Source organism: Dipodomys spectabilis, unplaced genomic scaffold, assembly GCF_019054845.1.
Source record: "Dipodomys spectabilis isolate Male_0828 unplaced genomic scaffold, ASM1905484v1 ptg000102l, whole genome shotgun sequence".
NCBI classification, from domain to species: domain Eukaryota; kingdom Metazoa; phylum Chordata; class Mammalia; order Rodentia; family Heteromyidae; genus Dipodomys; species Dipodomys spectabilis.
Genome location: NW_024870779.1, coordinates 4,583,966 through 4,594,905, shown reverse-complemented (window position 1 = coordinate 4,594,905; position 10,940 = coordinate 4,583,966). Strand labels below are relative to the sequence as shown.

General features: G+C 44.7%; 1 protein-coding gene across 1 annotated transcript in view; it reads right to left on the bottom strand.

The window, feature by feature from the left end:
• Positions 1-1,074: 1,074 nt before the first annotated feature.
• Positions 1,075-10,940, bottom strand: part of Slc17a5 (solute carrier family 17 member 5) — a 50,400-nt gene continuing 40,534 nt past the window's right edge. The window contains exons 9-11 of the mRNA XM_042687123.1: positions 8,990-9,137; positions 2,865-2,955; positions 1,075-2,466 (exon numbers count right to left, since the gene is read on the bottom strand). Coding sequence (XP_042543057.1) covers positions 2,329-2,466; positions 2,865-2,955; positions 8,990-9,137 — 377 coding nt within the window. The 3' untranslated portion in view covers positions 1,075-2,328. The remainder of the gene's footprint in view (positions 2,467-2,864; positions 2,956-8,989; positions 9,138-10,940) is intronic.

Genomic DNA, 10,940 nt, shown 5'->3' with positions numbered 1-10,940 from the left:
CTCAGCCTCCTGAGTAGCTAGGATTACAGGTGTGAGCCACCCGGTCTAGGCCTGTTGTTAGCATTATGCTCACCTTTGGTCCTCAGCTCTACCCACACCTGGGCCCCCTTCCCATTCCTAGAGTTCCCAGCACAGAGCTGGCCCCTCCCTCTCTCCGCCCAGACCCACCTGAACTCCCATCTACCTCATTTCCTATCCCCCAGACCCTCCTGCTACCTGGATGGGGGCGGAGGCCTTGTGTTCCCTCTTGGGGGAAATAAGGCTCCTCTCATAAGCCTTGTAATAATATTTCTCCTGTGCCTGCCTGCCTCTGTGTGGTCCCTGGGATGGATATGTGGGATCCTCTTTCACCTGTAATCCTAAATACTCAGGAGGCTGAGATCTGAGCATCCTGGTTCAAAGCCAGCCCAGGCAGAAAACGGCCATGAGACCCTTATCTCCAATAAACTACTCAGAAAAAGCCAGAAGTGCTGTAGCTCAAGTGGTAGAACACTAGCCTTAAGCACAAAGAGGCTCAGGGACAGCACCTAGTCCCTAAATTCAAACCCCATGACTAGCAACCGTCCCACCCCCCCAAAAAAAAACTCCCCAAATGAACTATTTAACACTAACTGCCATCTGTAAGCTCTGTGTGTGTGTGTGTGTGTGCGTGCATGCGTGTGTGCACACTCCTATTCTGGGGCTCAATTGCCATCTGTAAGCTCTGTGTGTGTGTGTGTGTGTGTGTGCGTGCATGCGTGTGTGCACACTCCTATTCTGGGGCTCAATTGCCATCTGTAAGCTCTGTGTGTGTGTGTGTGTGTGTGTGTGTGCGTGCATGCATGTGTGCACACTCCTATTCTGGGGCTCAATTGCCATCTGTAAGCTCTGTGTGTGTGTGTGTGTGTGTGTGTGCGTGCATGCGTGTGTGCACACTCCTATTCTGGGGCTCAAACTCAGGGCCTGGGTGTTGTCTCAGTCTTTTAAAGTTCAAGTCTAATTGCCACTTGAGCCACACCTCCATTGCCTCCCGCACGCACAGGTAGATGCTCACATCCCCGAGAATGCTAGGAAAAAAACCACAGAACCATCAGATCCAAAGATCAACCCAAAAGGTTTATTTCGATGATTTATAAAAGAAATATCACCATAGCAATGTAATTTATATTTACAAATTTAAAAATTTACGTAAATGTATTCACATCATGTTACATTAAACAGATTTCAGTTGAGACATTACAGGTAGTGTTGAACAAATAAAACATAAATCAAGTTTGATCTACTTTCTTCTCTCTTTGTCTGTTTTGTTTTTTGTTTTGGAGTGCTGGGGATTGAACCCAGGGCCTTGTGCATGATAAGACAGGAGTTATACCAGAACTATACCCCACTGCCCTAATCACCACCAAGAGATGGGTCAGGAAAAGGAAGTGGAAAAATACAAGTTGAGGACCCAGAAGTAAAGGTGGTTACCCTCACTGTAGGCCTGGAGGCCATTTTGAGTCTCTCACTTGCAGCTGGGGACTGATGGCACCCAGGGCCTCTGGGCTACACCCGCAGCCCTCAAAGTCACTGCGTCTTACATGAAGGCAGCTGAAGAAAAAAAATGAGCTATTTTGTTTCCTTCTTCATTATCTCAGAACCCCCTGGGATTTGGGAGCTTGTATTCTGATGCAGGGGAAGCAGCTGCAGTCTGGTGACACGGTTTCCCCCTTTCCTGGGGAGGGCAGCGGAGGGATCCCTGCAGTCTATGGCTGGGCTGGCTGGCTTCTGTCTGCTCTGAGCTTCACACACATGAGGAGCCCCCAGGGAAAATGCCATCCAAAGTTCTGGCGCAGGCGTGAGCATATATGCGGCCCCTGCTAAGCCCTGGGCGGTGGCGCTGAGGCCAGCGGCCGCCTGGGCAGGTGGCCCTTAGTCTCTACCAGGCCTCTTTAGACGGTGGCTGGCAGCTCATGTTTGTCAGGGATACATCATTTTTATGAGAAAAGTGAACAAGAGTGGGTTTGCTCTAAGATCTAAGAGTTATAATCTAGATTATTTAAGCCAAGGAACTGGGTCCATTTCAGCTCACTCCCTTAAGTGTTGCCGCTACTTCCTGCTCCTTGACTTGGAGCTACATTTGTGAACTTGAAGTATGAGGTTCAGCTTATATATTATTATTAATTAAAAATTGCTCATTTTACTCATCTGGCATCTAGTGACACTTCCTGATTACAAACCTTAAAAAAACTATCACAAGTACACTTTTTTTTTGTATATAGAATGCTTACACATTAAAATCTCAAAGGCACTTTCAGGTTACATGATAAACAAATACATCACTGGAGACAGGATTCTTTATTGGCTTCGTCAGTTTCTGTGTCCATGCTGATCACTGAGAGCCCAGCTCTGCACTTCACCTTTGGCGAATACCATAAAGAAAATGGCACCGAATACATTAATAATAGCAGCGATATAGAAGACGATTTGCCATTCGGTAACAGTGTTCTACAAAGAAAGAAAGAAAATCCACATAGCGGGCATCATGGCAGCATTACTGGTCAAAGCCCATGTCCAAAACCACCTTATATTATAGTCAGTCCTACAGCATAAGGGCTATGGTGGACTATTACACAGCACTGAGATGAGCTCCAGTAACACAGACACATTTTGTTATTATTTGCCAGTCCTGGGGCTTGAAGTCACAGTCTGGGTGAGCTTCTTTTGCTCAAGGCTAGTATTCTACCACTTGAGCCACAGCACCACTTCCAGCTTTTCCTGTGTTTGTGGTACTGAGGAATGGAACGCAGGGCTTCATGCTTGCTAGGCAAGCACTCTACCGCTAAGCCACACCCCTACTCCCCCTTCCCAAACATTTTTAGTGGACAAGTGAAGGAATGACTCACGTGTGTGGTCAGACTTGTAGCGATGAGAGGCCCGACCATGCCTGGGATGGTGGCGAAGGTGTTGGTGATGCCCAGCAGCACCCCAGCGTACCTGCGGAAGCATAAGACGCTCGGTCACACGCGCCACATGGCGCTCTGCTCTGAGCTCATACGCTTGTAAAATGACTTACTCAACTGGGATTTTATATTTAGCTGATGAAAAAACATATTCCAATTGTTCATTAGTGTTGTGACATTGCATAGCGGAACAGGCCATTGAAATGATAAGAGTGCTGACATGATTTTTCATACATACGATCTCTGGATAAAAGCTGTTGTGTACGGTGTGTGTGTGTGTTACTTGCTAGGATGGTGCCCTAGCATGTGAACCACATCCCCAACCTTGCTTTTTTGCTGGCTATTCTGTTTTTTTTTTTTGGGTCTGGTCGTGTGGCCTGAACTCTGGCCTGGGCGCTGTCCCTCAGCTCTTTAGCTCAAGGCTAGCGCTCTACCACTTGAGCCACAGCGCCACTTCCAGCTTTTTTCTTTTTGCTTATGTGGTGCTGAGGAATCGAACCCAGGGCCTCAGGCATGCAAGGCAAATGCTCTACCACTGAGCCACCTTCCCAGCCCTTGCTGGCTATTCTGAAGATGGGGTCTAGTGAACTTCCCTAAAACCCTGTCTAGCTTTGAATTGTGTGATCCTTATTCTCTTAGCTAGGCATTACATTACAGGTATGAGCCACCAATGTCCCGCTGAGTTAAAAAGAATTGTTTCCCCCCCCAGGCCCAGAGTTCAAGTCCCATGACAGACCACAACAAAAATAACAACAAAAAAACATAGCTGGGCGCTGGTGGCTCACGCCTGTAATCCTAGCTACTCAGGAGGCTGAGATCTGAGGATCATGGTTCAAAGCCAGCCCGGGCAGGAAAGACCATGAGACTCTTGTCTCCAATAAATCACCAGAAAACCGGAAGTGGCGCTGTAGCTCAAGTGGTAGAGCGCTCGCCTTGAGCTGAAGAGCTGCGGGACAGCACCCAGCCCAGAATTCAAGCCCCATGACGGACAAAGAAAAACAACAACAACAAAAAAACGGTGTAATTCTTTCAAATAGAGACAATCAGCATTAACATTTTGGTATTAGTTTTACTATGTTTCTACTTCTAGTATATTATTGTAAATATGAGACCATGTGAAATATGTAATTTTATAACATACTGATTTCACCAGTGAATATTTTGCTTACAGCTAAATCTTCTACATTGCCTGGGGAGACAAGTTTGTTCTACATTGTGTGAGTATGACCAAAGAAAGCAACAGGTATTGCTAGCAAGTTTGGAAAAAGTTTCTCAAATGCAATGATTTCTTTTAAGAAGATATCTTAGGAGAATGAGATATTCTTTTTTTTTTTTGAGAATGAGATATTCTTATTTAATGTTTAAATGCAAATCTTAAAAAAAATTTTTGCCCTACTTGAGTACTCATCTTCCCCACCCCCTGCCCCCAAGAAAAGGAAAAACAAAACAATAACACTGCCACTACCATCACCAAAACCCCCATGAAATTCTTTTTTTTTGTCAGTCTTGGTGCTTGAACTCTGGGCCTGGGCACTGTCCCTAAGCTCTTTAGCTCAAGGTAAGCACTCTACCACTTGAGCCATAGCACCACTTTCGGTAGTCTGGTGGTTTATTGGAGATAAGAGTCTCAAGGACTTTCCTACTCAGGCTGGATTTGAACAGACCCTCATATCTCAGCCTACTGAGTACCTAGGATTATAGCGTGAGCCACTGTTGCCTGGCCTTTTTTTTTTTTTTTTTGGATAAGGCATTTCTATCAGGACTAGGATCCTCAGTACCTAGGTTGCAGGCCATGGGTCTGACATACATTCGCTACTGTGAATAGAAAGGTGCCTAAATGAGAAAAACAAACAAAAGCTCTGTTGAAATTATTATAAACAAGGAGGGTGCTGGTGGCTCGCATGGGTAATCCTACCTCTCAGGAGGCTGAAATCTGAGGATTGAAGTTTGAAGCCAGCACAGGCAAGAAAGTCGGTGAGATTCTTATCTCCAAATAACCACCAAAAGAAGCAGAAGCGGAGCTGTGACTCAAGTTGTAAAGTACCAATCTTGAGCACAAAAGCTGAGGACTGCCTTCCCCCTCCCCCAAACCCTATATAAACTTTTTTTTGGTATACTGGTTCTGGGGCCAGAACTCAGGGCCTAGGTACTGTCTCTGAGCTTTTGTGCTCAAGGCTAGCACTCTACTCCTTGAGCCACTGTTCCACTTCAGGTTTAGTGATTAACTGGAGATAAGAGTCTCCTGATCAGCCAGGTGACAGTGGGCGCCAGTGGCTCAGACCTATAATCCTAGCTACTCAGGAGGTTGAGATCTGAGGATCACGGTTCAAAGCCAGCCCAGGGCAGGAAAGTCTGAGACTTATATCCAATTAACCTCCAGAAAACCAGAAGTGGCGCTGTGGCTCAAGTTGTACAGCATTCACTTCAAGTTGAAGAGCTTAGGAACAGCACCCAGGTCCAGAGTTCAAGTCCCACAACCAAAAAAAAAAAAGGTGTGGGGGGGGGGGGGCCTCATGATCTTTCCTGTCCAGGCTGGCTTTGAACCAACATACATCTCAGCCTCCTGAGTAGCTAGAATTATAGATATGAGCCACTGGTGCCCAGCTTAACTTCGGAAACTATGTTTTAAATCCATGCCTACATGCCCCAATAGCACACTTATGCACAGAGATCGTTCTGGCTTATCCCCTGGAGGGAGGGTATCTTAAATTACTCAACCTTGGCAGGCCTTGTCTCTCTCTCTCTTTTAAACCATTAACACCGTGGCAGTAGGAGGGGCCAAGTGCTGCATTGCCAGGTCTTTTCAGTGACAGATATTAAGTGCAGATGAATGCTGTGAAATTCTACGCGTCAGCACCAAGAAGTTCATTCAGGTATTTATATTACACTTGGCCAGGCCGGGAGAGAGTAATAGCCATGGGAGAAAACATACTGTATTATGGCTTCAGTCTGGATTTTATGCTGCTCAAGAACGAGAATTGTGTTGAAGCAGCCACTGCAAATCTATTCAATTCCCTTCAGAAATATTCATTGAGAATCTCTATTTCATTCTATGGAGGAAAAGCCATGTACACAATTATATGCTAGTAGAAATATGCTAGTAGAAATATTAACCTTTTTTTGGTGTGCTGTTACTGAGGCTTGGATTCAGGGGGCTGGGTGCTATTCCTTAGCTTTTGTACTCAAGGTTGATGTTCTATTACTTGAGCCAGAACTACACTTCTGGCTTTTTGGTTGTTCAAGTCTCATGGACTTTCTTGCTTAGGCTGGCTTCAAACTATGATCCTCAGATCTCATCTTCCTGAGTCTCTAGAATTACAGGCATGAGCCACCAGCACCCAGCTTCACCTCTGGCTTTTTGCTAGGTAACTGGAATTAAGTCTCTGGATTTATCTGCCCAGGTTGGGTCACACAGAGGCTGAGGACTCTGGCGTAGCTAGGATTACAGGTGTGACCAGGAGTACCTGGCTTAAGGTTTTACTTTATTTTGCATTTTTATTAGCATGTAGTAGTTGTACAAGGGGGTTTCACTGTGACATCTCCATACATGAGTACAGTGTACCTCAATCCAGCTCACCCTCCTCACTCTCCTTCCTCTTTCGCTTCTTGAAACAATCTCAACACATTTCATCAGTTTTTATGCATGCATACAAAGTATTTCACTTGCCATCTCTGTTGCCATCTTCCTATCTGCTGGTATCTATCCCCCATAGCAACTGTTTTATTTTCTTGTCATTTTTTTTTCTTTTTCTTTTTTTTTTTGGGTCTGGTTGTGGGGCCTGAACTCTGGGCCTGGATGCTGTTCCTAAGCTCTTCATCTTGAGGTGAATGCTGTACAACTTGAGCCACAGTGCCACTTCCGGCTTGCACTGTCCCTCAGCTCTTTAGCTCAAGGCTAGTACTCTACCACTTGAGCCACAGCGCCACTTCTGGCCTTTTCTGCTTATGTGGTGCTGAGGAATCGAACCCAGGGCCTCATGCATGCAAGGCAAGCACTCTACCACTGAGCTACCTTCCCAGCATAGTTCTTTTCTTTCTTTCCCTTTTTTCCCTCTCCCTCCCTCCTTCCCTTTTCCCTTCTTCCCTCCCTCCCTCCCCCCTACACTTTTGCCAGTCCTGGAGCTTGAACTCAGGGCCTGGGCACTGTTTTTGAACCTCTTTGTGCTCGAGGTCACAGTGCCCCTTCTGGCTTGTGTTTATGTGGTACTGAGGAATCGAACCTAGAGCTTCATGCATGCTAGGCAAGCACTCTACCACTGAGACACATTCCCAGCCCCGCATAATTCATATTCATCAAGGAAGATTTTGTTTTGAAAGAAGATCTGGCTAGGTTGGCTACACTAGTCTCAAACTTGTGATATTCTTGTCTTTGCCTTTTGAGAAGCTGCAATTATTGATGGTACCAATTTGCTTAGCCACTACTGTTCTCGAAACCAGGAAATTCTAGTCTGAAAACAAAAACTGGAAACTCATTTGAAGGGCTATGTCAAAATATAATAGTGAAAAATAATCTTGACTTTGATGAGGTTACCTTACAGATGCATCTTTATATAACCTTGTGTTTGTTCATACTTACAATCTAGTGTCTTGGTCAACTGAAAACAAGTATGTCGGTCCTTTTTACCTTAGCTACAGACACACTCACCATTCTCTTCCCTTCTTCAATGGCTTGCAGGCATTATTTATGTTACTAAATTGCCACACTACATTATATTAAGATTTAGTAAGTGTAAATTTTTATTGAATCATACATCCAATTCATCTTTGTCTATCCTGTCTCCAAGTCCTAACAACTCAAATCTTCCTTTACTGTATAGGCTAGAAATCTATAGAGAACTTGGGCTATTTTGGCTATTAGTGAACCAGTGCTGGTTCCTTAGTGATCAGTTTTCTTTTCTTTTTGGTATTGGGGTTTGAACTCAGGGCCTGGGCACTGTCCCTGAGCTATTTTGTTAAGGCTAGTGCTCTATCATTTTAAGCCACAGCACCACTTCCAGTTTTCTGGTGGCTCATTGGTAATAAAGAGTGTCATGGAAACTTTCTTGCTTGGGCAGGCTTTGAACTCAGATCCTCAGATCTCAGTATCCTGGATAATGTGTGTGAGCCACTGGCACCCAGTCAGTATTTTCTTTTTCTAACAGTTCACTAATATTTAGTACTTTACTTGGATCAATCTGTGACTTGGGTCATGGACTCTAAGCTAGCCAGAAAATAGTTCAGTTCATTGCACTTGACTTTTTTTTTTGTAGTATCCATTTGCATTTTTTGGCAATAGCTCCAATTCTTATTTCATGCTCCAATTTTCTTTTATTTCAAATGTCAGAGAGCAAGATTAAAAGTTTAAAAACAACTATGTAAGCTGAAATTTTGCAAAGGATTCAGTCTTTCACAAGGAGTCAAACTTACAGAAGCAAAAGGCAGAATGATGGTTACCAGGATATGGGAGGAGCGGCATGAGGGTGTAGTATTTAGTGGGCATAAAATTCCAGTTAGAAACTTAAAATGGCTAAATTGGAACCAGGTATTGGTGGCTCATTCCTATAATCCTAGCTACTTAGGAGGCTGAGATGTAGAGGATCCTGGTTCTAATCCAGCTGGGGCAGGAAAGTCCCTGAGACTTTTTTTTTTTTTTTGGAGGGGGGGGTCCAGTCATGGGGCCTGAACTCTGGGCCTGGGCGCTATCCCTCAGCTCTTCAGCTCAAGGCTAGTGCTCTAGCCACTTCCTTGCTCAAGCCACTTCCGGCTTTTTTCTTTTTGCTTATGTGGTGCTGAGGAATTGAACCCAGGGCCTCATGCATGCAAGGCAAGCACTCTACCACTGAGCCACCTTCCCAGCCCTCCATGAGACTCTTATCTCCAATTAACCACCAAAAAGCTGGAAGTAGAGCTGTGGCTCAACTGGTAGAATGCTGGCCTTGAGCAAAAAAATCATCTCAGGGACAGTGCCCAAGCCGTGAGTTGAAGTCCTAGGACTGGCACACACACACAAAATGCTAAATTGATAAATTTTATACTTATAGATATCATTATAAAAATAGCCAATTATGAGAATCTATATTTGTACTCACGAAGGAGCAATATCCAGGTGGTTGATGCTGAACCCTGAAGAACAAAAGCCTCCAAGTGTAGTTGATATAGTGAGGAATGCAACAGCCAAGGAATAATCACAGCCTATAAACCCAGCGGCAACCAGGAATATGGCCGGTCCAATCATGCCTGGACATAAAGGAAAAGAAGCCTAGTATTAGTATTCTTTCCATAAAACCTGACATTTGACACTGCTGCTACCTACTGGATAAACACTGAACTGCTTGAAAGACTGATGGAAAGTTTCCTTATAGAAAAACTGCTAGAAAACATGGGGATAAGACCTCATTATACTACTAATATTACACTATCTATACTAATTATTGTAGTGTTTGCATGTGACCAGGACTCAGCTAAGGTCCTATGGTAGTGGAGAAGAGAACAAGAGAAGGACAGAAAACTATGGTCATAGAGGGAAACGGCACCTGACTCATTGCAATTAAATTCATACAGGCAAAGTAGGTAAGCGAAATACTGGGGTCTATTGAGTGATGTCAGAAACCAAGCCATTTTGCTTCTAAGCACAACATGCCCATGTCATCGTGTAGACCTTGCGCCAGTCCTCAGGTGTGTGACAGCAGTGCCATCCAATAACTGGGGCTGGTATTTAGTGTATGCTCTGTTCACTTTCTTTGGTAAACATTTTGAAATTCAGTGTATATTCACTTAAAGAAGAGACAGAAGCTTAGAATTATTTTCACTTTACTTTTTATTATCACTTAAATTTTCTTCCCACTGTTGTGGCACTGAGATGTAAGAAGTGTAGATTTGGTCTTGATCCTTGGTTCTTGGCACTAAAACCCTCAGATAAAATCATCTTTGTGAGGCTGGGAAGGTGGCTCAGTGGTAGAGCGCTTGCGGTCTTGAACTCTGGGCGCTGTCCTCAGCTCTTCAGCTCAAGGCTAGCACTCTACCACTTGAGCCACAGCGCCTCTTCTGGTTTCCTGGTTGTTAATTGGAGATAAGTCTCATACAGTTTCCTGCCTGAGATGGCTCTGGAGGGAGATCCTCAGATCTCAGCCTCCTGAGTAGCTAGGATTACAGGCGTGAGCCACTGGGCCCGGCTGTCCACTCTTTTTTTTTTTTTTTTGTCGGTTGTGGGGCTTGAACTGTGGGCCTGAGCGCTGTCCCTCACCACTTTAGCTCAAGGTGAGTGCTCTACCACTTGACCCACAGCACCAACTTCCTACTTTCTTGAGTCATTTATTGGAGTTAAAGAGTTTCATGGGGACTTTTCTACCCATGCTGGCTTTGAATTGCGATCCTCAGATCTCAGCATCACGAGTAGCTAGGATAACAGGTATGAGCCACTGGCACCTGGCTCCACTTTTTAAATTTTAGGTGGAATCTCACTATATTATTGAGGTTAGTCTCAAACTTTTTTTTTTTTTTTTTTTTGCTGGTCCTAGGGCTTGAACTCAGGACCTGGCTTGGTTCAGTCCCTGAACCTCTTTTGTGCTCAAGGCTAGCACTCTACCACTTGACCCACAGCACCAACTTCCTACTTTCTTGAGTCATTTATTGGAGTTAAAGAATTTCATGGGGACTTTTCTACCCATGCTGGCTTTGAATTGTGATCCTCAGATCTCTGCTTGTGTAGCTAGCTAGGATTACAGTTGTGAGGCATTGGCACCCAGCTTAGCCTCAAACTCTTGGGCTCAAATAATCTTTTCCACTTCAGCCTCCCCAGTAGCTGGGACTACAGGTGTGTATCACAATGATAGGCCCTGGAAGTTTCTGGTTGGGCATGAACTTCTGTCCCACAAAATGATTAGTGTATGATTAGAGGGTTGGACTTTTAGCCCTATTCTCCAGTCTCTGGGGAGGAGAGAGGAGCAGAAAATAGAGTTGAGCTGGGTGCCAGTGGCTCATACCTGTAATCCTACCTGCTCAGGAGGCTGAGATCTGAGGATCAGGGTTGAGACTCTTATC